This window comes from Hyla sarda, chromosome 8 (genome assembly GCF_029499605.1).
Source record: "Hyla sarda isolate aHylSar1 chromosome 8, aHylSar1.hap1, whole genome shotgun sequence".
NCBI classification, from domain to species: Eukaryota; Metazoa; Chordata; class Amphibia; order Anura; family Hylidae; genus Hyla; species Hyla sarda.
The window spans coordinates 187,720,713-187,748,226 of NC_079196.1; the positions used below are offsets into that span (position 1 = coordinate 187,720,713).

Genomic DNA, 27,514 nt, shown 5'->3' on the forward strand with positions numbered 1-27,514 from the left:
TCGTATTAGAGGTCAGTTTAGCCCAAAACGCCACGTTCCTGGAGCACATCATCCCACGGTTTCTTCCTTTCCTACAAAATAGGAAAGTTCTGTTCCTTCAGGAGAAACCGGCACAGGTATGCTAGAATTTCTGGTCTGAGAAACACGTGGTATTTTATATTAACAATCTACACGTTTACATCTAAAATTGCAAAGTGATGAGATTATCAATCTTGAGCCCATAAGATGTGACACATATGTGTGTTTGGTTGTATGAGTAGTGTGTGTGTGCATGTGTATATATGTGTGTGTGTCTGTGTGAGTGTACACGTGAATGTTGAGAAAATCACACTGGGCATTGAGAGTAAAACTGATAAGATCTGATACTGAAATGATGAAATGATCAGGCTTGAGCCCCTAAGGTGTGTGAGGGATGTATGGAGTGATGTAACGTATAAATGGTTGTGCGCATGAACGTCGCATCGGGCACTGAGAGTAAAACTGATAAGATCTGATTGCAAATAATATTTTATTTTAATATATAATCATTTCAGGATTGTGTAGCACTGCATTCTCCAACCTGTGAATTTCCAGCTTTTGCTTAAAAACCCCTTATGGCATCCTCCGTCAAATACCGTATTAGATGTATCCTCTCCTGTTTGCATTCCTTATAGGGGAAAATATGGTGCCATACAGTTCACTATATGTTGCCACACAGAGTCTCCAGTAGTTTTACTGAATGCTGAAATAGTGGTTTGAGAATACATTATTACTAGCTGTGTGTGCCTGTAGAATCTGCTTTTAAGTCAATGTTATTTTCAATATAGAATTGTTTTTTCGGCGTCTTGAGCCAGTGTTACGGTCTATTCACACGTACAGAATTCTGCGCAGATTTGATGCGAAGGATTTAAAGCTGTGTTCAGTCATTCTGTTTACATTGAAATCTGCAGCAGAAAATCCTGCGAATCAAATCTGCACAGAATACTGTACATGTGAATAGACCATTTAAACGGGTTCCCCCCCCCCCTCCCCTAGACATCTTATCCCTTTATCCAAAAGATAGGGGATAATATTGTCAGACCCCCTTTGATCTCCGGGCTGGCACCCTGGCGTTTTGAACATTTATGTGCAGAATGCCGGCTTTGGGCTTCCTTGCTTGTGACGTCACACCACACCCCCTCCATTCATGTCTATGGGAGGGGGCATGATGGCGGTTAACTTGTGCTCCATAGCCGTCACGCCCCTCCCATAGACATGAATGGAGGGGCGTAATGTGAAGTCACAAACACGGAAGCCCGAAGCCAGCATTCTGAACATAAATATTCAGAACATTGGGATGCCAGCAGCCGGACCCCCACAATCAGACATCTTATCCCCTATCCTTTGGATAGGGGATAAGATGTCTAGGGGCAGAATACCCCTTTATCCCCTTAAGGACCAAGGACGTACAGGTACGTCCTTGGTCCTGCTCGGGTGATATAACGCGGGGTTACACGGTAACCCCGCATCATATCACGGCGGGCCCGGCGTCATAGTGAAGCCGGGACCCGCCGCTAATAGCGCGCAGCGCCGATCGCTATTAACCTTTTAGCCGCGCGCTCAGAGCTGAGCCGCGCGGCTAAAAGCGAAAGTGAAAGCTGCCGGTTAACTCAGTGGGCTGTTCGGGATAGCCGCGGCGAAATCGCGGCATTCCGAACAGCTTACAGGACAGCGGGAGGGTCCCTACCTGCCTCCTCGCTGTCCGATCGCCGAATGACTGCTCAGTGCCTGAGATCCAGGCATGAGCAGTCATGCGGCAGAATCATCGATCACTGGTGAGATCACTATGAGAAATCATTGATCAATGTAAAAGATCAGTGTGTGCAGTGTTATAGGTCCCTATGGGAGCTATAACACTGCAAAAAAAAAGTTTAAAAAAAAGTGAATGAATATCATTTAACTCCTCCCCTATTAAAAGTTTGAATCACCCACCTTTTCCCATAAAAAAAAAAAAAACACAGTGTAAATAAAAATAAACCTATATGGTATCACCGCGTGCGGAAATGTCCGAATTATAAAAATATATCATTAAACTGCTCGGTCAATGGCGTGCGCGCAAAAAAATTCCAAAGTCCAAAATAGTGCATTTTTGGTCACTTTTTATATAATTTAAAAATGAATAAAAAGCGATCAACAAGTCCTATCAATGCAAAAATGGTACCGTTAAAAACTTCAGATCACGGCGCAAAAAATGAGCGCTCATACCGCCCCATACACGGAAAAATAAAAAAGTTATAGGGGTCAGAATATGACAATTTTAAACATATTAATTTTCCTGCATGTAGTTATGATTTTTTCCAGAAGTCCGACAAAATCAAACCTATATAAGTAGGAAATCATTTTAATCGTATGGACCTACAGAATAAAGATAAGGTGTCATTTTTACCGGAAAATGTACTATGTAGAAACAGAAGCCCCCAAAAATTACAAAACGGCGTTTTTTTCCAATCTTGTCCCACAATGATTTTTTTTTTTCCATTTCACCGTAGATTTTTGGGCAAAATGACTGACATCATTACAAAGTAGAATTGGTGGCGCCAAAAATAAGCCATCATATGGATTTTTAGGTGCAAAATTGAAAGAGTTATGATTTTTTAAAGGCAAGGAGCAAAAAACGAAAATGCAAAAAACGGAAAACCCCCCGGTCCTTAAGGGGTTAAGCTCTATATATATCTCATTGCGTTCTCTTTTTCTAGAACCGCTACTTTGAGAATCCTCCAGTGATCCCAGAAAACACTGTTCCTGCTCCAGAAATGGTTGGCATGATATCCACCATCGTGGTCAAAGTAAATCCAGAGAGAGAAGACAGTGAGACTAGGACGGTAAGTAGGCCAACCCTTCCATGTTCTCACTGTCATATGCTTCCATATACAGAAAATTGTAAAGGGAAAATAATTGTATGAAAATGTGTCTCCCAGCCTTCTTTTCACCTACATTAGTGTTTCCTAACCAGGGTGCCTTCAGCTGTTGCAAAACTAAAACTCCCAGCAGGCCCGGACAGTCAAATGATGTCTGTGCATGCTGGGACTTGTAGTTTTGCAACAGCTGCAGGCACCCTGGTTGGGAAACACTGTCCTATATAATGGGCATTTGGTATACAGGTCACTCAGCCGTGGTTTGACTTTCATTGCTGTTATCTTTCTTCTTGCAGCATACTATAATCCCCAAGGGCTCACTTTCCCTAAAGGTGCTGGCGGAGCTGCCAATAATAGTTGTTCTAATGTACCAGGTAAGGCCTTCTCCAAGGACAATGAATAGGCGGGGGCGCAGATAAGTTTGTGTGGATGTTTTGTTTTGGTAAACAGGTTTAAAGACATCATCACTAGCATGTAGGGAGGGTCTTCATGGTTACTTTGGTTTAATGTATTCAGTTGGCCAAATTCTTACAAAGGTCTGTGAGGTTAGGGTGTCTTTATATTGCCTGAACAAACAAAAGTTAAAGGGGTACTCCGCTGCTCAGCGTTTGGAACAACGCTGGAGCCGGCGCAGGGAGCTAATAACGCCATAGCCATGCCCCCTCATGATGTCAAGCCCCACCCCCTCAATGCAAGTCTATGGGAGGGGCGTGACGGCTGTCACGCTCCTCCCATAGACTTGCATTGAGGGGGTGGGGCGTGACAGCATGAGGGGGCGGGGCTAGGATGTCACGAGCTCCCGGCTCCAGCGTTCGGAACCGTTTGTTCCAAACGCTGTGCAGCGGAGTACCCCTTTAAGTGTATGAACAGATTCAGTGTTTGCATGTACACAGATTCCTTAATAGAAACAGGAAATATATCTCAATAGATGACAATGTGTTTCATTGCGGATTCCAGAGACCAGAATTTCTGCTTCCCGGACAACACTTTAGGGCCCATTCAGACTACATATTTTCTCCACTTCAGAATTCCATTTGGAAAATACTGTACAGCAGCCTCCCCTTGTTCTCAATGGGATTCTGCTACACCATTAACAATATGAAATTTCCGAAGCGGACGTTCCCCTCAGGAAATACAAGTGAATGGGCCCTGAAGTCCATGGAGCAGAAATAGTATTACCTCTTCTGCTTCCCAGCACTCCCTTTCCTCCCTTGGCATGGCTCGGAAGTATACCTTATGCGACGAGAGGGGACGGCAGGTACTAAGTTCTTATCATCGCTGCACAATGTCACTGTTACTACGTCTGCAACATGGTCCAGCTATTGGACATTGCATGTGAACTTGGTTTTGCCTGTACACGATGATCGTAACTTGGTTCCTGCCCCCACTTGTCTCAGAAGATATACTTCAGAGGGCAGAAATGGTAGTACCTTTTCTGCTCTCTAGACAAATTCCTTTAAGATTAAAAGATTAGATCTGATTGGTTGCTAGGGAAATAAAGGCTAGTTTTGTTTCCCCACACACAATTCGGATAAATGTCCACTCTGGGTTTGATGGCTTCTTGATGGCTTAGATTCATCTAAAACCTTGTATAGTTATGCATTAACTTCAGTGACACTTATTATTAGGTGACACATACCCTTTAAGTTAGATGTGGGTCTTGCTGTCAGGGCATCATTTCATTGTATTTTTGTATTTCTTTAATGTCCATTTCTCGGTCAGCTCCATTGGGGGACACAGAGACCTTGGGTATATGCTGCTGCCACTAGGAGGCTGCCACTAGGCAACAAAAGAAAGTTGGCCCCTCCTGGCAGGCTATACCTCGCTTACAGACTCTGAGCTCATCGGTTTTAGCTTAGTGCTCGTAGGAGGCAGACACCGATCTGGAGTTCTCCAGACCTGGTCTTTAACTTTTTTTTTTAGTTCAGGGAAGTGTTTTTAGGTTTTTTCTCCTTTTTATTTCACGTTTTTAGGTGGGGGGTCCAGCAGCATAGCGCTCACTGTTCCCCCATATGCGATGAAGGGGCACAGGCATAGAGTTATACACTGTGTCAACCCCTTCTTGCCACTGGCCAGAACCTGGGGTTATACCTTGGGTCCAGGCCCCCCTACCTTCCCTGCTCATCTTGCTGTTTCAGCCCGGCATGATGCAGGTGTTTAATGGCTGGCTGAAGACTTCGGTAGGTATGTTTTTTTTTCTCCAAGACAGGGTGAGTATCCCCCCCCCCCTCTTCTACTGGGGTATATCTTTATTCGTATTCTGAACTTCTGGATTCCCTTTTTTGGGACCTGGACCTGTTTCTCCTGCTCGGCCATCCTAAGTCAGGGGGGCCCTTTCAGTTCCCGGGGCCACCTCTTCTAAAGCTTCCCAGGAACAGCAACTCTGCAGATTTTTGTATATTCACAGGCACGTCTTCCCACTTCTTCCCTCCCCCCCCCCCCTCTCTCTCTCTCTTTCTTTCTCTCTCTCTCTTTCTCTCTCTCTCTTTCTTTCTCTCTCTTTCTCTCTCTCTCTTTCTTTCTCTCTTTCTTTCTTTCTCTCTTTCTTTCTTTCTTTCTCTCTCTTTCTTTCTTTCTTTCTCTCTCTTTCTTTCTTTCTCTCTCTCTCTTTCTCTCTCTCTCTCTCTCTCTCTTTCTCTCTCTTTCTCTCTCTCTCTCTCTCCCTCTCTTTCTCTCTCTCTCCGGGAGTGGACAATTCCTCTGTCGACCACGGCGAGTGGTCTCTTCATCCGGAGCTGTTCACGGAAATCTGCAACCTCTGGGGGGGACTCCAGACGTAGACCACTTTGCTTCTCGCCACAACCAGAAAGTTCCTCGCTTCGTCGCAAAGTCCCGTGATGCTCTGGCCGCGTACGCTTTAGTGATTCCCTGGTCCCACTTTGTCCTCTCCTATCCCTTCCCTCCTCTTCCTCTCCTTCCCAGGGTCCTGAGGAAGCTCAAAGTGGAGGGCGTTTCCACCATTCTCGTGGCTCCTGACTGTCCCAGACGAGCCTGGTACACCAACGCCGTTGGCTGACATGCCACTGCGTCTCCCAGTGTGTCCTGACCTGCTCCCTCATGGTCCCCTTTGCCACTCCAATTTACTGTCGCTGCATTTGACAGCTTGGCGGTTGAAACCACGGTTTTGAGGGCCATAGGGTTCTCCCCCCAAGTGATCCGCACAATGATCAGGGCTCCTAAGCCCTCCTCTGCAAAGATTTATCACCGTACTTGCTTACTTTCGCTGGTGTAAATCTCAATCATTCTCTACAGTTGTCTTCCCCCACCCCCGCCCCTTCTTTCCTTTTTACAATCTGGACTGGAGCAACCGCTTATCTCTCAGTTCCCTTAAAGAGGTATTCCAGAAAAAAAACTTTTTTTTATATATCAACTGGCTCCAGAAAGTTAAACAGATTTGTAAATTATTTCTATTAAAAAATCTTAATCCTTTCAGTACTTATGAGCTTCTGAAGTTAAGGTTGTTCTTTTCTGTCTAAATCCTCTCTGATGACACCTGTCTCGGGAAACGCCCAGTTTAGAAGCAAATCCCCATAGCAAACCTCTTATAAACTGGGCGTTTCCCGAGACAGGTGTCATCAGAGAGGATTTAGACAGAAAAGAACAACCTTAACTTCAGAAGCTCATAAGTACTGAAAGGATGAAGATTTTTTAATAGAAGTAATTTACAAATCTGTTTAACTTTCTGGAGCCAGTTGATATATATAAAAAAGTTTTTTTCCTGTAATACCCCTTTAAGGGTCAGGTGTCTGCTCTCTCCATTCTCTTTCAGCACCCCCCTGGCATCCGATCCTCAAATTCCCACTTTTCTGCAGATCCCCTACTTTCCCATGGAATCTGAATCTGGTGCTCAGTGCCTTACAAGGTGCTCCCTTTTAACCTCTCCGGGACGTTCCTATTCGTGTCCTTTCCTGGAAGGTGGCCTTTCTCATTGCAGTCACTTCCATCCGGAGGGTTTCAAAGCTAGCTGCTCTCTCCTGTCGTTACCCCCTATTTGGTCCTATGCCAGGACAAAGTCGTTTTCCGACCGATCCCCAGCCTTTTGCCTAAGGTGGTCTCCTCTTTTCACCTAAATGAGGATATTGTCCTTCTGCCCTGCTCCTTCCCATTCCAGGGAGCGTTTACTTCACTGTCTTTTGAGGTGGTTCGGGCTGTTTGGACCTAACTTTCTGTCACTTCATCCTTTCCTCAGTTTGACTCTTTTTGTGCTTCCGGAGGGTCGTGGTAAGGGACTTCCTGCGACTGTTTCCCTGTGGATCCGTTCTGCCATCTCAGAAGCCTACCGCTGTAAAGGGAAGACTCCGCCTTTCCGGGTCTCAGTTCATTCCACCCGATCTGTTGTGGCCTCCTGGGCTCTTTGCAATAAGGCATCGACCTAACAAGTTTGTAAGGCGGTCACCTGCTCGTCCTGGCACACTTTAAAAAATTTTTACCCAGTGCACACTTTTGCGTCCGCTGATGCCGGCTTGGGTCGCAAAGTGTTGCAGGCGGCTGTGGCCCAGCCTTCCACCTGAGTTGCTTGGGTTCTTTCCCACCCCTGGGACTGCTTTGGTACGTCCCATGGTCTGTGTGTCCCCCAATGGAGCTTTTTTATGCTTACCCTAAAATCTTTCTCTCGGAGGATTGATTGGGGGACACAGCACCCACCCATTTGTTCTGGTGTCTTTGTTTCAGTTGTCTGTCCGGGGGTTAGTTCTGGTAATTTTTTGTCTGTGGTTCCTTTGGACAGTTGCTGGTTTTCTTTCTCTGTCTGAGTCAGTAGGCAGGGTATATCCTGCCAGGAGGGGCCGACTTTCTTTTGTATGCCTAGTGTCAGCAAGATATACCCATGGTCTCTGTGTCCCCCAATGGGTCCTCTGAGAAAGAGATTTTACGGTAAGCATAAAAAATTTCAGGGTGTGGAATAAATTTGACTCAATTTAAAATCTTATTTGATTTTTTTTTTCCAGCTGTACAAGCTGAACATTCACAACATGGTGTCTGAATTTGTACCATTGATCATGAACACCATCGTCACCCAGGTTTCTGCCAATGCCAGGTATGTGTAACTTGTAAAGTCTATACAATCCTAATAGTATGACAGAATTAGGCAGAATATAGTTCCACTGATACATTTTTTTAAAGTGACAATGTCATCCTATAAATTAATAGCATGTAAGTCGCATACACCACTTTATGATCAGTGGAAGATGGGCATCTTCTGGGACCACCGCCAACCCTGAGTAAAAAGGGACCGCTGCATTCATTCAACTCCAAGCTTTTTTATTTTTTTATATCAACTGGCTCCAGAAAGTTAAACAGATTTGTAAATTACTTCTATTAAATCTTAATCCTTTCAATAATTATCAGCTGCTGAAGTTGAGAGTTGAGTTGTTGTTTTCTGTCTGGCAACAGTGCTCTCTGCTGACATCTCTGCTTGTCTCGGGAACTGCACAGAGTAGAAGAGGTTTGCTATGGCGATTTGCTTCTAAACTGGGCGGTTCCCGAGACATGTGTCACCAGAGAGCACTTAAACAGAAAAAAACAACTCGACTTCAGCAGCTCATAAGTAGTGAAAGGATTAAGATTTTTTAATACAAGTAATTTACAAATCTGTTTAACTTTCTGGAGCCAGTTGATATATATATAAAAAAAGTTTTTTTTCCTGGATAACCCCTTAACCCCTGCAGCTATGAATCAGTGCTGTGATCCCAGAATTTGAACCCGCACTGATCGTGAAGTAATAGAACAATATGTCAATATTTTTGGGTACTCCATAATACTTCCTCCAAGGGGCATTGTTGGCACATACCAGGCACCATCAATAGTATAATAGTATTAGCATGTTTTTTTAAATTATTATTATTATTATTATTATTTTTTTTTTTAAATTAAATCACAAACTAAGCATAAGCTTTCATTACACTTTCTTTCAGACAACACAAATTGTATAACAAAGAACTTTACGCCGACTTTATTGCAGCCCAGATCAAAACATTGTCCTTTTTGGCTTACATCATTCGTATCTATCAGGTAGGTTTCATGACTACTATGCCCTGTCTTTTTGTCCATATCCCTGGCATGTTTTCTGAGCACTCATATGTACCCCTGTTGTATAGGATACAGTAGCGAAACATTCTCAGCAAATGGTGAAAGGCATGCTGCAGCTCCTGACCAACTGCCCTCCCGAAACCGCCCATCTTAGGAAAGAGCTGCTGATAGCCGCCAAGCATATCCTCAGCACCGACCTAAGAAGCCGTAAGTACCTGGTTTATTGCTGCACTCTATTTGGGTTCTTGGCTCGCTCACTTCCTTGAGCTTTATTTAGACTTATAGAAGAGCGAGTAGGTTTTTTTGTATTCTGCCCTTGACTTGTACAGTGATCCCTCAACTTACAATGGCCTCAACATACAATAGTTTCAACATACAATGGTCTTTTCTGGACCATTGTAACTTGAAACCAGACTCAACATACAATGCTATGGAATCTGCCAACCGGCCAATCAGAATGGGCATTTCACTGGTAAAACCCGTGTATTACTAAAGTGTATGCACTGACTGGTGTCTGGTAGTGCCCCCTACAGTACAGGGTGGTATTACATGTTCTGTACTCTTTACCTCTACCAGGGTTCGCTGCTCCTTTGGACACCAGGTGAGGGCGGCTCCATTTTCCTTTTTTTAGGACATTGCGTGCTCTGTACAGGACCCTGAAGAAGATCCTGTCCTCTACATAGACCAGTGTTTCCCAAAGAGGGTGCCTCCAGCTGTTGCAAAACTACAACTCCCAGCATGCCCGGACAGCCGAAGGCTGTCCGGGCATGCTGGGAGTTGTAGTTTTGCAACAGCTGGAGGCACTCTGGTTGGGAAACACTGAAAAAGACAGTGATTACAGCTCCCAGCAGATCTTAATTACTTTTATATGTAAGGATTTGTTTTCTTTAATCCTCACTTTTTCCTATTTTTGGATGACATTTTGGTGGCTTCAGAACCAATTACCAGATTTCCATAGAGTTCTGGTCTCAAAATACAATCGTTTCAACTAGAGATGAGCGAACTTACAGTAAATTCGATTCGTCACGAACTTCTCAGCTTGGCAGTCGATGACTTTTCCTGCATAAATTAGTTCAGCCTTCAGGTGCTCCAGTGGGCTGGAAAAGGTGGATACAGTCCTAGGAAAGAGTCTCCTAGGACTGTCTCCACCTTTTCCAGCCCACCGGAGCACCGGAAAGCTGAACTAATTTATGCAGGAAAAGTCATCAACTGCCGAGCCGAGAAGTTCGCGACGAATAGAATTTACTGTAAGTTCGCTCATCTCTAGTTTCAACATACAATGGTCGTCCTGGAACCAATTGATATTGTAACTTGAGGGAGCACTGTATTGGTGATGTAGCGGAGTGTTGTCACGGATTATCCGGTGATACATTGACATTCTTATCTTTCAGAGTTCATCCCCTGCATGGACAAGCTATTTGATGAATCTATCCTTATAGGCTCTGGGTACACAGCTCGGGAGACCCTCCGGTATAAATCAACATCATGTCATGATACAAATATCTATATTCTAAAAAAAAAAAATCTCTTTGCTCATCTTTCTGTCTTGACATCCAATGTGACCTCCGTTACATCTTCTTCATAGGCTCTGAGCATTAGACAGACTTGTGGTTCAGGAGTCTGTTAGCCATTTCAGAGCATGATATAATCACAAAATTATTTTTTTAGAAATTTGTCCCATTTAGGATTTTAGAAAAACTAGCTTGTTTTTGGAGATATAATGCGGGCGGATATTGGGTGTTGCTCCATCTTAAAGGGGTACTCCACTGGAAAACATTTCTTTTTTAAATCAACTGGTGCCAGAAAGTTAAACAGATTTGTAAATTACTTCTATTTAAAAATCTGAATCCTTCCAGTACTTATCTGCTGCTATATGCTCCACACTAAGTTCTTTTCTTTTTGAATTTCCTTTCTGATCGACCACAGTGCTCTCTGCTGACGCCTCTGTTCATTTTTGAGAACTGTCCGGAGCAGGATAGGATTTGCTATGGGGATTTGCTCCTAGTCTGGACAGTTCTTAAAATGGACAGAGATGTCAGCAGAGAGCACTGTGCTCGTGATTCAACAGAGAGCTCTGTGTTCCTCAGTATTGTTCAGCAGCTAATAAGTACTGGAAGGATTAATATTTTTTAATAGAAGTCATTTACAAATCTGTGAATGTTTAAAATGGACAGAGGTGTCAGCAGAGAGCACTGTGGTGAGACAGAAAGGAAATTCAAAAAGAAAAGAACTTTCTGTGGAGCATATAGCAGCTGATACGTACTGGAAGGATTCAGATTTTTAAATAGAAGTCATTTACAAACTTGTTTTCCTTTTTGGCACAAGTTGATTAAATAAAAAAACATTTTATCCAGTTGAGTACCCCTTTAAGACACGCTCAGGGCTGTTTTTTCCTCCCCCGAAAATGATCACAACTCTCCCAATCGTACAGAAATATCTGAAAGTTACTTTACATACTACAGTCTAGGCCACTTTTTCCCAACCCGGGTCCCTCCAGCTGTTGCAAAACTACAACTTCCAGCATGCCCGGACAGCCTTCGGCTGTCCGGGCATGTTGGAAGTTGTAGTTTTGCAACAGCTGGAGGCACCCGGGTTGGGAAAAAGTGGTCTAGGCAGCTGGTACTTGTTGCCAGCAAGGAAACCCATCTGGTCCTGCTAATGCAACACCTTGTAATTCGGCATCTGCCACTTTTTTTTATTTTTTTTTTATAAACAATGTGAAAATACATCAATGTTTTAGTTGCTAATCCTTGAGTGGCTGTGCGTTGACTTCTCGTGTAATCTGCAGGCCTCTGGCGTACAGTACATTGGCAGACCTTGTACACCATGTCCGCCAGCATCTTCCATTGAATGACCTGTCCCTCGCAGTTCAGCTCTTCGCCAAAAACATAGACGACGAGTCAATACCCAGCAGCATCCAGACGATGTCCTGTAAGCTTCTGCTCAACCTGGTGGATTGCATTCGCTCGAAAAGTGAACAGGAAAATGGCAATGGGCGAGATATACTGATGAGAATGCTGGAGGTAAAGCATATTGTGTCCTGGACAGGCTCTATCCAGTCTTATGGCGCATTCACACCACGTTTTTGGAATGCAGTTCCCGTATACGTTTTTAATGTGAAAGCCGTTCAGAACCGTATTGAAAACCGTATGCATTGACTCTCCATTGAAAACCGTTTGCCAAACGATGCATTCTGTTGCATCCATTTCGCGTCTTGTACGGTTTTGTCAGGTTTTTTTTCCCATACCCAAAACCATAGCCTACCATGGTTTTTGGTCCGAGTGAAAAACCGTATTAAACCGTATACGTTTAATTATTTTTCTTTAACATGGGAGTCAATGGGAACCGTACAGAACCGTATTTGCATACGGTTCCCTCTGGTTTGCACTAGGGTTCGACAGATATCGTTTTTTTAGGGTCGTTACCTATATTTTATGGAGGTTAGGGCCGATAGCCGATAACTTATACCGATATTCCGGTATTAGTTAACGGCTATTTATCCCCCCCCCCCCCCCCCCCTTCCTGGCGACACCACCAGCCGCACCCCACCCCCCCATCCACTGGCACAGCACTCCCGCCCGCACCGCTCCGGCCAGAGACCGCCGCTGCCCCATTGCCTCCCCCATTCTCGGTTTTATAATTACCTTTTCCCGGGGTCCGCTCTACTTCTGTCTCCGGCGCAGTCCTCCTGAGCTGTCACTGTGCGCAATGACGGGGACGTCGCGTTGAGGACGTTACTCGTCATTGCGCTGCGCAGCGCACAGCGTAACACAGGACACGCAGGAGCCAGAAATAGCGTGGACCCCGGGAACAGGTAATTATAAAACCGGGGATGGGGGAGGCAATGGGGCAGCGGCCAGGGCGGTGGGGGGTGTGGTGCGAGGGGCATTATCGGATTATCCGCAAGGTAATTGCCGATACCGATAACGTCCAAAATCGTGAATATCGGGCCGATAATATCGGCCAAACCGATAATCGGTCGATCCCTAGTTTGCACCATAAGTTTTTTGACTTTGCACAGTTCTTTTTCTTGGAATTTCAATCAAACATGTGAACCCTTATCCATAATGGAGTGAAAAGTTAAAAACTTATCCTTTTTTTTCTTAAAAAATGGATGGAATTGGACATCATTTTTCAAACCGTATACGGTTTTTCACCGTATACAGGTTAAAATTTGTACACACCTTTTGTTATAGTTTAGTCCGGTTTTGAGGAATCCGTTTTTCATCTACAACTTGATACGGGAACTGTATAGCAAAAACGTGGTGTGAATGCCCCCTTATGGTTGCCAAAGCGCTAAGAAAATTGGTAGTCCAGTTTCAACAAAGTCTGAAATTATTCTTTATCTGACAATAATACGAAACAATTTTTCCATTATACTCTTTATATCCCTTGACAGCTTGGCTTTGTATCTCTCCCACAGGTGTTTGTTCTGAAGTTCCACACTATCGCCCGCTATCAGTTATCTGCCATTTTTAAGAAGTGCAAGCCCCAGTCTGAGCTGTGTGCAGCGGACGCCATTCTAGCTAGTGTCCCTGCAGCCGCTCCTGCCAATGCATTGCCCGCTGCTCCTTCTACTCCCCTGACCCAGGTTCCTCTTCTAGTGTTTGATAAACAAGGCGAGAAAGACAAAGAAGACAAGCAAACCTTCCAAGTGACGGACTGCCGCAGCCTGGTCAAGACGTTGGTGTGCGGTGTAAAGACCATTACGTGGGGGATCACATCCTGCAAAGCACCTGGCGGTAATCTTTGTTTTCTTATACAGTGATAGGTGTTAAAGCGATATTTGTAACCTTTTGATTTTCTTGAAAGGGGTACTCCGCCCCTAGACATCTTATCCCCTATCCTAAGGATAGGGGATAAGATGTCTGATCGTGGGGGTCCCACTGCTGCAGACCCCCAGCGATCTTGGCTGCTGCATCCGACGTTCCTTTAGAGCGTCGGGTGCAGCGCCGGAGGCTTGTGACGTCACAGCCATGCCCCGATCGTGACGTCACAGCCACACCCTCTCAATGCAAGTCTATGGGAGGGGGCGTGACTACGTCACGCCCCCTCCCATAGACTTGCATTGAGGGGGCGTGGCCGTGACATCACGAGTGTAGCGTGGCCGTGACGTCACGAGCCTCCACCCCGCATCGCAGTCATCCAGCACCGGATGTCTGGGGTGCAGCAGGGAGATCGCAGGGGTCCCCAGCAGCGTGAACCCTGCGATCAGACCTCTTATCCTTTGGATAGGGGATAAAATGTCTTGGGTGCGGAGTACCCCTTTAGCATTTCTTTAACGTTTTGGCTCTTTTGCACAAATACGGAGTGGTCCATCTTTAGTGCTGTGGCCTTGATAACTTGCTCTTCTCTTTTCTTCACAGAAGCGCAGTTTGTCCCTAATAAGCAGCTACAACCTAAAGAGACACAGATTTATATTAAGCTTGTGAAGTATGCTATGCAAGCGCTTGACATTTATCAGGTAAATAGAAGACTACATTTACACCTTGTCCAAGGTTTAAGTCTGACGGGAGCAATTTCATCCTTTCCCCTGCCCATATGACCTTATGTATGAAACACTATTCCTACCCAGAATTATAGCTTATGTTTGGTCACTATGACCCAAATGTATCAAACTGTGTGAGGAAAAAAGAGATTTCCCCCCCAGCAACCAATCACAGCTCAGGTAACGAGCTCTGGTAAAGTGAAAGCTGAGCTGTGATTGGTTCTTGTGGGAAAATCACTTTTGATCTCTCACAGTTTGATCAATCTGGGCCTATATGACTAGGCAGCCTGGCTGGCTGTATACTCTGTAAATAAGGAGTGAGGAAAAATTAGGACGGGGCCATGTGTAACACAGTGGATAACAAATGTAAAGGGGTATTCCAGGGAAAAACTATTTTAATTTTTTTTTAAATTTTTATTTTTAATTTTTATATCAAGTGGCTCCAGAAAGTTAAACAGATTTGTCAATTACTTCTATTAAAAAATCTTAATCCTTTCAATAATTATCAGCTGCTGAAGTTGAGTTGTTCTTTTCTGTCTGGCAACAGTGCTCTCTGCTGACATCTCTGCTTGTCTCGGGAACTGCACAGAGTAGGAGAGGTTTGCTATGGGGCTTTGCTTCTAAACTGGGCGGTTCCCGAGACACGTGTTATCAGGGAGCACTTAGACAGAAAAGAACAACTCAACTTCAGCAGCTCTTAAGTACTGAAAGGATTAAGAGTTTTTAATAGAAGTAATTTAACTTTCTGGAGCCAGTTGGTAGACATATATATATATATATATATATAGTTTTTTTTCCTGGATAACCCCTTTAAAAGAAATTTGTCATCAGTGTCACCTGCACTTACCTGTTGGCACCATCAGGTACTGCAGGTGACACTAATGGCAACCATACTTACCTGGTCCCGCTCCATGCTCTGGTTCTCTCGCTATCTTCCTCTGCTGTTTCCGTTCCAGGACCGACTTCATGTTAGTGCGGGTGACACTAATGACAGATTTCCTTCAATCCCACTAGCTGAGGTTTAACCTGTCATATGACATAGTTATAACCTGCAGATTGGTTGTGTGATCCTGGAGGAAAGCTGAATGCCGTCCATGGAAGGACATGACCAGGTTATCGGTGTGAAACCCGTCTGGGCGCAGTCCTAGAAGGTGATAAAAGGCCCAGGTTTGGCACTGCTAAGATACTTAACAGACTCCAGGGGTTCTTCATGCAAGATTGTTTGCATAAAAACAATGAAGTACAACAATAATGCAATTCAAGGGTAACTCCCTCTTCCTTAGATTAATCCGAGATAGAGGGTTTTACCCTGAAAATAGGTTATTGCTGTATTTTATTGTATCCAATAAATCTTGCAGGAAGAACCTCTGGAGTCTGTGAAGCATTTCGGGAGCAACGTATGTGGGACATATCTTCTATAACTATTATAATCTGGATAAGCTTAATACGTCCCTCTTGGATTTGTACTGGTTGTCACCAGCTCATTGAGCTTTACATCCCACAGGAACATGAGAAATAATCTATTTTAAAGGGGTACTCTGGTGGAAAACGTTTTTTTTTTTCCTTTTTATTCTTAAATGAACTGGTGCCAGAAAGTTAAACAGATTTGTAAATTACTTCTATTAAAAAATCTTTACCCTTCCAGTACTTATTAGCAGCTGTATACTACAGAGGAAATGCTTTTCTTTTTGGATTTCTCTTTTGTCCACAGTGCTCTCTGCTGACACCTGATGCCCGTATCAGGAACTGTGCAGAGCAGGAGAAAATCCCCATAGCAAACCTATGCTGCTCTGGACAGTTCCTGACACGGACAGAGGTGTCAGCAGAGAGCACTGTGGACAAGACCAAAAAATTTCCTCTGTAGCATACAGTTGCTAATAAGTACTGAAAGGATTAAGATTTTTAAATAGAAGTAATTTACAAATCTGTTTTAACTTTCTGGCACCAGTTCATTTAAAAAAAAAAACAAACAAAAAAAAAAACCTTTTCCACCGGAGTACCCCTTTTAAGTTCTTGAACAATAAAGGAATTTCTGGGACTGTGGCAACAGATTTGTTGTTGAGGAGCATACATGTCTCCTCTATAAATCCGCTCTATGGAGGGTGTGTGTCGATGGATCTCTGCCATATGACATGTTTACAGGAGCCAGAGTTAATCAAAAATAAATTGTCCCCCTCCTCCCTTTTGGGATCAGCTATTTGGCACCACTTTTTAACCGATTTCTGTGGCTTTGGAGTCGCTTTTCATCTGTTACAATAAGGATCATTTTATACTTTACAGCTAGAGATGAGCGAATTTACAGTAAATTCGATTCGTCACCAACTTCTCGACTCGGCAGTTGATGACTTATCCTGCATAAATCAGTTCAGCTTTCAGGTGCTCCCGTGGGCTGGAAAAGGTGGATACAGTCCTAGGAGACTCTTTCCTAGGAATGTATCCACCTTTTCCAGCCCACCGGAGCACCGGAAAGCTGAACTAATTTATGCAGGATAAGTCATCAACTGCCGAGCCGAGAAGTTCGTGATGAAACGGAATTTACTGTACATTCGCTCATCTCTATTTACAGCAGTGGTCTCCAACCTGCGGACCTCCAGATGTTGCAAAACTACAACTCCCAGCATGCCCGGACAGCCGTTGGCTGTCCGGGCATGCTGGGAGCTGTAGTTTTGCAACATCTGGAGGTCCGCAGGTTGGAGACCAATGCTCTACAGGTTTGCCAGTGCTCCTGTAGTCTGCCGCCAACACAACAATCAGATTGGAGACTCCCAGTTGTAGTTATGAGCCCAGACGTCTTAAGCTGTGATCCTCCGCTAAGGGAATGCGCTGCACGCTATGAATATATTTCTTTTTTTTCCAGGTCCAGATAGCGGGAAATGGGCAGACGTACATCCGTGTAGCCAACTGTCAGACTGTGCGGATGAAGGAGGAGAAGGAGGTTTTAGAGCATTTTGCTGGGGTTTTCACCATGATGAATCCTTTGACATTTAAGGAGATTTTTCAGACTACTGTTCCTTATATGGTGGAGAGGATCTCCAAAAACTATGCACTCCAGGTGCGTAACTAAACTGGCTCTTCTTAGGGTCATATTTTAAAGGTTATGTACTGTTAAACTACCATCATACCATACACATTGGATAAGTAATGGCTGGATACAATGATTTTTGTTATTAGCAGCCAGCCATCTAATGTGGATGATTGTCTCTATAAGATAAAAAAAAAGGCAGAGCTTCCCATGAGACAGTATATCCAGTAAGGCAGGAGATGCACAGACAGGTTTTGAGTGTAGGTGCTCACCTGGGTTAGTTGTGAAGAATTCACAACTACTTGAAGCGTATAGGTGGGTAGTGGTGCTGCTCTTCCGGTGTCAGCGTGGATGGGACTCCAGCCGATGGATATAGTGGAAAGGAAAACAGGAAAAGCCGGGTACAAAGCGCAAGCCACTGCAGAGGTCTCTTCAAAAGGTAATACAACTTTATTACAGCCACATACAACGCGTTTCGAGGCGCATGCCGCCTCTTCAGGTAACAGGCTTATCTCCGATAAGCCTGTTACCTGAAGAAGAGGCATGCGCCTCGAAACGCGTTGTATGTGGCTGTAATAAAGTTGTATTACCTTTTGAAGAGACATCTGCAGTGGCTTGCGCTTTGTACCCGGCTTTTCCTGTTTTCCCTTCCACTACTTCCATCTAATGTGGATGGGCCACCCTGTCTCTGCCCTGATGGCAGATGTCGAGGAAAGAGAAGATTTCGGCATTAGAAATCCAAAATTCCAGACCTGCCACCAGAGGAGCCCTGGCAGCATCTTTCTTGCCCCTCCCCATTGAGAACACATGCGCGTTTAGCGTGCATTTGTTTGGAGGGATTAAAGGGGTTCTCCGGCGGTAAGACATCTTATCCCCTATCCAAAGGATAGGGGATAAGATGCCTGATGGTTACCATCAGCCCCCTCCCATAGGCTTGTATTGAGGGGGCGGAGCGTGATGTCACACAGGGGGCGGGGCCGTGACGTCACAATGCTCTGGCCCCCGTAATTGGCAGTCATCAGACCCGGAGCGAACGTGCTCCTGGGGCTAATGGTAACAGAGTGCTGCGTGCAAGATTTTTAGGAACTCTCCAGAGCAGCATATGTTTGCTATGGGGATTTTCTCCTACTATGGACAGTTCTTAAAATGGACAGAGATGTCAGCAGAGAGCACTGTGCTCGTGTTTTAGCGGAGAGCTCTGTGTTCCAAAAAGAAAATTTCATCTTTAGTATTCAGCAGCTAATAAGTACTGGAAGGATTAAGATTTTTTAATAGAAGTAATTTACAAATCTGTTTAACTTTCTGACACCAGTTGATTTAAAAAATAAAGTTTTCCACCGGAGTGCCCCTTTAAGTGCCACTGCCTACTCACTCACTCACTTTTACCTGTTAGCCTTTCATTGATTGATGTAAAGAGCCCTGTATGTCAGACAGGGAGGTGAAGGTGAGTGAGAAGTGTACCAGATGGTGGCACTTGAGCAGCTCATGACAACCTCCTTGACACTTGGCTGAAAAATAATTAAAAAAAAAAAAGTGATTTTATAAGTTTAGCAACCACCACCAGCTCCAGTACTCTGATACCCTAACACAGCTGTTGCAAAACTACAACTCCCAGCATGCTCGGACAGCCAAAGGCTGTCCGAACATATATATATATATTAGGGATCAACCAATATCGTTTTTTTTAGGGCCGATACCGATACTCTGTGGAGGTTAGAGCTGATAGACCGATATTCCGGTATAAGTTATTGGCTATTTATCCCCCAGCGACACCGTGGCAGATCATTGATTTAAAGCGGGCGCTTTAAATCAATGAACTGCAGCGGCTTTTGCAGTGCCAAAGACCACCGCCGCCACCCGCTTCTCTCCCCCTGTCCGGGGGTCCTGAGACCTATCACCGCGAAGGCCCCACCGCCGCAGCTCTCCGCGCCCCCTACCGCCCCACCGCACAGCGCCGCGTCTCACCCCCCACCGCCCCGGCCCCATTGCCTCCCCCATCCCCGGTTTTATAATTACCTGTTCCCGGGGTCCACTCTACATCTGGCTAAGGTGGCGTCCTCCTGAGCTGTCACTGTGCGTACTGACTGTGACGTCACATCGCGTCACTCATCATTGCGCACAGCGTAACGCAGGACGCAGCAGGAGCCAGAAGTAGCGTGGACCCTGGAACAGGTAATTATAAAACCGGGGATGGGGGAGGCAATGGGGCCGGGGCGGGGTGGTGGGAGGTGCGACGCGGTGCGGTGGGGGGGGGGGGGGGGGTGTTAGTCACGGTGCGGGGGCGGGGCATTATCGGATTATCAGCAAAGTAATTGCTGATACCGATAATGCCCAAAATCGTGATTATCGGTCGATAATATCGGCCAAACCAATAATCAGTCTATCCCGAATATATATATATATATATATATATTTGTATAATATTTTGCCTCTATTTTGCGAGTAAATCCCAGTTTACAACAGTAATCGGCTTTGATTCTGATACAGCCCTTGAAGCAATTCTCTTTGCTCTTTCTCGCTTTTGCAAGGGCTGTAACTGCAGTAATCGTAGGACACCAGGGAAACTTGTCTTTGTTCAGGAATGTGGAATTTGAATGAATGTCTTGTTTTCTCAGATTGTTGCCAATTCCTTCTTGGCGAACCCCACCACGTCAGCCCTCTTCGCTACCATCCTGGTGGAGTATTTGCTGGAACGGCTTCCGGAGATGGGTTCCAATGTGGAGCTGTCCAACTTGTACCTCAAGCTGTTCAAGCTGGTGTTTGGCTCGGTTTCCCTGTTTGCTGCAGATAATGAACAAATGCTTAAGGTGAAGAGATGGATCTCAGCGCAGATTGGCCTTTTAATCAAGAATCCTGTTACACACATCAGGCCTGCCCTGAATGATGATAATGTGCACTTGGGTAGTAGCCGATATAAACAAGCTGTGGAATGTAGATTAGTCCTACCAATCATTTATCAAGATTAAAGGGATACTCCTGTATTCTAAAGTATAGAAATATCGCTAGAATACCATCACTTTATCAAGGTTTGATCTCTGGGCCCACCACTGATCTCGGAAGGCTTCAGTGTTGACTTGACAATGCATCTCCTATTCATTTTTCCCTTCCACCCATCTCTGCAGGAAACGTGAATAAATCCTTGCACCACGGTCACCTAGGGTTGTCTGTGCAGGGGGGAAACTTTAAAAAGTACCTGTCAACAAATAAACTGTTCTAAACTAACTCAGACTATGTTCCCTAACTACTCCTAACACCTTTCCAGCCCTAAAAAAAAATTCAGAGCTTTAAAAAGCTCTGTATCCTTTCTTCTTGCTCAATCCCCCCAGCATGAGAAAGTGGGCGTTTCCTAGCAGGCATGACATCACTAAAGCCTGCTGGGGGACCACTTCTGTCCTCACATGGTTGCAGTGCTGTTATGAATAGAAGACCTCAAGCTCTGTGCAGCTTTCAGTGAGGCTCTGTGCATGTTTCAGTCTGTGCAGCTTTCTGTGAGTATCTGTGGAGCTTTCACTCTCTGTGCAGCTGTCAGTCAAGCTCAGAGCAGAAAAACATTTCATTAGTTTGGACTCCTGCCATGTCGGGAGGAGACCAAACTCACTGTATTAAAGGACAAGTGCAGCGCAATATACACTTATCCCCTATCTACAAGATAGGGGATAAGTGTTTGATCTCGGGGGGTCCGACCACTGGGACCCCCCACGATCTCCTGTACGGGGCCGCGGCTGTGCCGTGGCTCTCCCGTGCAGGGGGCGTGCCTGCCGCAGCATGACGTTGCGGCCGACACGCCTCCTCCATGCATCTCTATGGGAGAGGCGAGGAGGCAGTGTTCGTGCCTCCCCGGCTCCCCCATAGAACTGTATGGGGACGGGGAGGAGACGGGGCATCACCGTCGACCTCTAGGTCAACGCTACGCGCCTTAACGCTCTTTCTGAGCGCTAATGGCGGCGCCCCGTTAGGGAGATCTCGGGGGGTCCCATCGGTCGGACCCCCCGCGATCAAACACTTATCCCGTATCTTGTAGATAGGGGATAAGTGGATATTGCGCTGCAGTTGTCCTTTAATTGTGGCAGGGAACAGAACAGAGCCACCTAGTGGCCGTTTTTATATTACATTTTCAACATATTTATGTTAATAATTTTAAAAGCAAATTAATTGGAAAGTGTCTGCTAATTACACAAGGAACACTATATTAAAAGTTTTATTTGGTGACAGGTAATCTTGAAAGGGGATGCAGCACTTCAACTGACCATAAGCATAAGATAATGGTGAGCCAAAATGGCAGATTTTGGCCACCTTAGTAGACCATCTTTTTTTTTTAATTACAAGTGAACGATTGTTTGCAATGGATTTTTTTTTTTTTTTTAGCTGTAAGAATAAGTGTATGCTACAATCAACCAAATGCAGCTTACCATTTGCCACTTTGTCTTGGCTTGGCATGTTGCAGGTGGTAAGGTTAACGTTGTGGTTTATCAACCAGCTTTAATAGGGTTTTCCAGTTGTAAAAATAATTTCCATTATCCACAGGATTAAGGGATAAGTGTCTGATCGCGGGGCATTCGACCGATGGGACCCCCTGCCAACTCCTGGCTCTCTGTGCATCATAAAGCTGCATACGGCACAACATCATCATCATGTGCCGGGGCTCCTATAGAATTCAAAGGATGATTGTTGAGAGCTAGTGTCCCGTTCCGGAGATTATGGGGTTCCCATTGTTTGTATGGCCAACGGCTGTCTGGGCATGCTGGGAGTTGTAGTTTTGCAACAACTAGACACATGCTGTTTAGGAAACTCTGCTCCAAAGGCAATCCTCTGTGAGCTCCATACATCAGCAGCTGATATATCTCTGCTATCCTGATGGTTTACTACATTGTCTCACCCTGGAGTCCATACTACATATCTTAAGTTTATTGCCTGCTCCACAAACCGTTCCCATTGTGAGAAGCATTAGGTAAGGGTTAGATAAACGTCCGTGTTTTAGTTCAGTCACAGCAAAGCTAAGTTCTTGAAAACGAATATTCAATCCCATCCTACAGTTTAACAGTTGTGGTGATAACCTTATTTTTCTTATGTTTCTCTTCTACAGCCACATTTGCACAAAATAGTGAACAGTTCAATGGAGCTGGCCCAGACTGCCAAGGAGCCGTACAATTACTTCCTGCTCCTCCGGGCTTTATTCCGGTCTATTGGGGGCGGCAGCCATGATCTTCTCTACCAGGAGTTTCTACCTTTGTTACCGAATCTTTTGCAAGGTCGGTTCTTTTACACTGGCATGGTTGTCTTATAAATATAGAAGTTTTTATTTATTTATTTTATTTATTTATTTTTTGGTCATGTTTCAGGCCTGAACATGTTACAAAGCGGCCTGCACAAACAGCACATGAAGGATCTCTTCGTGGAGCTGTGTCTCACTGTGCCTGTCCGGCTGAGCTCCCTGCTGCCGTATCTCCCCATGTTGATGGATCCCTTAGTGTCTGCACTAAACGGCTCCCAGACTTTAGTAAGCCAAGGTCTGCGCACCCTGGAGCTGTGCGTGGACAACCTGCAGCCTGACTTCCTCTACGATCACATCCAGCCCGTCCGGGCCGAACTCATGCAGGTAATCTTCTTAACACTAGGGGGCAGTAGAGGTACATTTTTTTTTTTAACCAGGGAAATCATAGCAGAAATTTACTTCCAAATCCTCAAGTGTGGCGACATTTCAGCCTGGTCTCCTGGGTGACTTCGGTGGCATTTTCTGTGCGCTCGTTTTCGGTGAAACGTAATGGCCGTGTAAAATATTTAGAGGGGAGCCGTGTGAAATGTAAACTTTCTCAAATTCTTTTCTAATGGGATCTTGTTTTTATGATTTGATCTGCAATAGCTGTACCTCTTCTGCAAACGTGGTTTCTATAAAGTTGTGTGTTTTCTTTATGTTAACTTTGCGCTGGCAAAGCCCTGTCATTGGTGGTATCGTCACTGGTATTTGTGTCATGCTTTGATCATTCTAGACATTTTTCTTTTGCTGCTTAGTACATTTTATTAACCCAGGAAATTGTGTGCACTCACAAGGGGGGGGGGGGGGGGGGGGGTTGGTTACAATCGAAGGTAAGGAATAAAGCACTTCTAGCGCTTTGATTTGGTGACCAGCGGTTCTGTGGTTCTGAACTGTTACTTGTGATCTGCTGACAGGAGGGGTTTCTGAGCCTCATCGTGTTACTGCTGCACGCTGCTTTTGTTCCTATTATCACAGGAATTGATGTTATAATTATGGGTCAGCTTTGGGCCTGTGTTTCCTAACCAGGGTGCCTCCAGCTGTTGCAAAACTACACCGCCCAGCATGCCCGGACAGCCTTTGGCTGTCCGGGCATGCTGGGCAGTGTAGTTTTGCAACAGCTGGAGGCACCCTGGTTGGGAAAACACTGACATGGGAAGACCAGAAAGTCTAGTAACTGTAGATGAAAGTTCTTAGCGCAAGGCCACGTATAGCACCCTCTGCGCAGTTACAACCAGCAGCATCCTATGGTATAATTGGTACTCTAAGGGTATGTTCACACTGAGGAATTGGAGAGGAATTTCCACGAGTAATTCTGCTCGCTTGTTCCTCTCCAATTCATTCAGCAGTGCCAAACCCCATAGTATGTAGTTATCTTTCCTCTCCTCAGTTCACACTGAGGAAATTCCGCCTGCACAGAATTCACAGAATTCCGTTCCGCATGAAGAATGAACCTGTTCTTTCTTCATGCGGAAATCGCATCCTAATTCCATTGAAGTGAATGTAAAAAATTTTGGGCAGTCTGTCACGCTTCTGTGCGGAATTTGTGGGGAATTTGCGCATTACTGTGTGTCCTACCCGCTTTCATTTCCGCGAGGAAATCCGAGCGGAATTCCACGCAGAAAAAAAAAACTGCGTTTTTGAGAGACCATTCCGCTCACACCTTAACCAGTGTGAACATACCCTAAGGCTAGGTTCACACTACAGAAATTCTGCTTTGAAATTGCAGGCAGAAATTCCGCTTACTAAAATGTATAGTATAGTGAATGGGTTTTCCGTTCACAAATTCACACTTGGGAATTTGTGAAGCGGAATTTGTGAACGGGAAATCCGCGTTGCTCATTCTTCAGGCGCAAATACTCGGGGAACACATTGCAGTCTATTGGAGACGGTTTCAGTCGGCGCTGGCCTCACTTGGAATCTCCGGGCGGAAATTTTCTGCCCGGAGATTCCGCAATGTGAAGATTTATCTGTGCAGAGGAAAAGTTGCCCAGTTGCCCATAGCAACCAATCAGATTGCTTCTTTCATTTTGTAGAATCCTTGTTAAAAATGAAAGAAGCGATCTGATTGGTTGCTATGGGCAACTGGGCAACTTTTTTCTCTGGACAGGTTTTGATAAATCTCCCTCATAATGTTAATAATTTATGTTCTAGGCCTTATGGAGGACCCTTCGTAATCCAGCAGACAGCATTTCCCATGTGGCTTACAGAGTCCTTGGAAAATTTGGTGGAAGCAATCGGAAAATGCTGAAAGAGTCACAAAAGCTTCAGTATATTGTGACGGAAATCCAAGGGCCGAGCATTACCGTGGAGTTTGCAGACTGCAAGGCATCAATCCAGCTCCCTATGGAAAAGGTAATTGAATATTTCACGCTAATTCATTGTTTGTATCAGCCCTTGGGTTCACTTCTGCAGCTAGGGGGCAGCACTTGTTTGTCCTTGTGCTAAACTGTACAGACTCAGTGAGGGTTCATACTTTCCTGTTTCACTGTTGTGGGATAAGCCATTAGAGAATACCACTTTACACTTCAGGATAATTTCCTGCAGTTCTTTTTATTGCTGATTTTATCATTTCTATAGTTTTGGCTGTGCCTTAACAATGAAAGGGAAATGATCATTTATATGGGAATGGAAAGGTTTTTTTTTTTGTAATAACATAGAAGGCTGGCTGTGTCTGTGCGGGGATCTCCCCCAGAGGCAGATGCTGATATTTTGGCTTGTGATCTTTAAAGGTCGGCTCCAATTTCATATTAATTCAGGTTTAATCGGGTATGAAATTCATGTGACCATCAGGTGAGCATCTTAAATGTCTTATTCCAAACGCTGTAGATAAGCTGGTTTTCCTATCATGATCTCAACTCTTCCTAATCCCCCCCCCCCCCAATCTGTCCCTGACTCTCACTTACAATATCCCTGTGTTTCTTTGCATTCAAAACCCCCTCTTTCTACCTGATTTATTGTGTTCTTGGCTGCTCATTCAGCTGTCCTATTGTGAGGGAGGAAGAGAGGCCATGAACAAAGCAGCCGGCAGCTCTGCTGCAGTAAGGCAGAGTCAGGAGTATGCCCTTCTGTGCTATGAGCACTGTACTGGTGTACTGGCTCCTGCCTGTCTGATTGACAGGCAGGGAGCAGTGCTGAGCTTGTCTGTGTCCCGGCTGCAGTGTGAGATTTAGTACTCCAGCATGAGTCTGAAATCTATAAAAAGGGCTTGCAGCCAGGACTCGTAGGGAGACCCCTAGTCGTGGAAAATTAACTAGAAGAAGCATATTTTTTTTAATAACACGCTATTGGAAAGTTATTCTGCATACATTCATCTATAATATAGCAAAAGTTTTTTTTGATGAAAAAATTGTGACGCTAGAGGAGATGCTGTCAGAATATATGGGTATACCATTGGAATATCGCTCTTGCATTTCACACATACATAGTTATTACTTGAGTAAAGGCTGTACACTAAGTGGTACCTGTCACAATGAGCGCAGGATATGTTTAAATGTCCTGGGGAATCTCGTTGCCTGGGACTTGCCCTCTGTATGCTGGAAGCCCCATACAAGTCTCTCCCTCTGAAGATTGGAATCCATCGTCGGTGAATTGCTTGCTGGAGGCGGGCCCATCGGCTCAATATGAATATTCATTGTCGACAATGAATATTGAAATTGAGCCGGCGGGCCCGTCTCCAGTGCGCAATGCATTGAAGATGGATTCCAATCTTCAGAGGGACAGATCTCCGGAGAGCAGGTATGTATTTAAACCATTAACCCCTCATCGGTAACCTGTTCACCCACACTGTCACCCAGTGTATTGGGTTTAGCATGGGTGAACAGATAAGTTTTCCTTTTAAATTGTCACTGTCATATTCATAAACTTTTGATATGTTGTAAAACATGTATAACCAATAGGTTTTGCATTTGCTTTCATTAGAAAATTTTCAGTATTTCATACTGTAAAAGCCAGTCAAACAACTGTCCCCCCTGCCTGCTTGGACACATACTAGTCCTGCTGTGTCCATGCATCAACACCTATGTCATGGACACTTCCTTGATTGACAGCTGTGAGTGCAGGGGTGCACAGCTAGAGGAAAAATCCTCCCACTGTCAGCTTGTGTCCCGCTACTGTCAGTGAGGACAAGCTGGGAGTTGTAGTTTTGCTAATGCTAGGGGAGATGTGAGCAGACAGTATACTGAGGGAGGGGGGGAGACCTGCACAGTGAGGCCACGCCCCCTCCCTTTGAGAGGGATTCAGACTAGTGAGCTAAATTAAAAGTGTAATATAAAAATAAAGGTGCTAGACACATACAAATTAGATGTACATGGTCAGGATTAGGTACTGAGGGATATATAAAAAAAAATATATATATATATTTTTTTTTTGTTTGATCTGACGGGTACGCTTTAAGTTTGTGGCAATTTTATGATACACCATAAAGGACATATCCCCAAGATTGGAATTTATCATCTATGCACAAATAGATGATTTATTTCTGATGGGTGGGGGTGTGACCTCTGGGACCTCCAGTGATCTCATGAACATGGTTCCATTGTCCGTGCTAGTGAATGAAGCGGTGGTCGAGTGTGCCTTCCGCACATCTATTCACTTCCTATGAGACTGTCATTGGTAGCAGAGTGTGTTGCTTGGCTATCTCTGTAAGTAAAATGGTGAATGTTTTAAGCTGCAGTGCATATGCTCCAATACAGCTCTATTCACACAAGGAACAAGAAGCCCATGTTTTTGTGATCAGTAGGGGTCCCAAAGATCAGACCTCCTACTCCCACCCATGAAAATAGGGTCTGTGGATGATTCATAACTTGTATTCTTAGGATAACTCCTTTGAGGGGGGTGGACGCTCCATTCTT

The 27,514-nt window shown here is 44.8% G+C and overlaps 1 protein-coding gene across 3 annotated transcripts in view; it reads left to right on the plus strand.

Moving 5' to 3' along the window:
- TRRAP (transformation/transcription domain associated protein) overlaps nucleotides 1-27,514 on the plus strand; it is a 201,312-nt gene that overhangs the window by 19,810 nt on the left and 153,988 nt on the right. For all 3 annotated transcript variants that reach the window (XM_056537084.1, XM_056537086.1, XM_056537085.1), the window contains 14 exons: nucleotides 2,715-2,840; nucleotides 3,170-3,247; nucleotides 7,820-7,908; nucleotides 8,786-8,882; nucleotides 8,969-9,107; nucleotides 10,292-10,370; nucleotides 11,689-11,923; nucleotides 13,324-13,642; nucleotides 14,267-14,364; nucleotides 17,246-17,440; nucleotides 20,026-20,217; nucleotides 22,494-22,659; nucleotides 22,750-23,006; nucleotides 24,816-25,016. In XM_056537084.1, coding sequence (XP_056393059.1) covers nucleotides 2,715-2,840; nucleotides 3,170-3,247; nucleotides 7,820-7,908; nucleotides 8,786-8,882; nucleotides 8,969-9,107; nucleotides 10,292-10,370; nucleotides 11,689-11,923; nucleotides 13,324-13,642; nucleotides 14,267-14,364; nucleotides 17,246-17,440; nucleotides 20,026-20,217; nucleotides 22,494-22,659; nucleotides 22,750-23,006; nucleotides 24,816-25,016 — 2,271 coding nt within the window. The remainder of the gene's footprint in view (nucleotides 1-2,714; nucleotides 2,841-3,169; nucleotides 3,248-7,819; nucleotides 7,909-8,785; nucleotides 8,883-8,968; nucleotides 9,108-10,291; nucleotides 10,371-11,688; nucleotides 11,924-13,323; nucleotides 13,643-14,266; nucleotides 14,365-17,245; nucleotides 17,441-20,025; nucleotides 20,218-22,493; nucleotides 22,660-22,749; nucleotides 23,007-24,815; nucleotides 25,017-27,514) is intronic.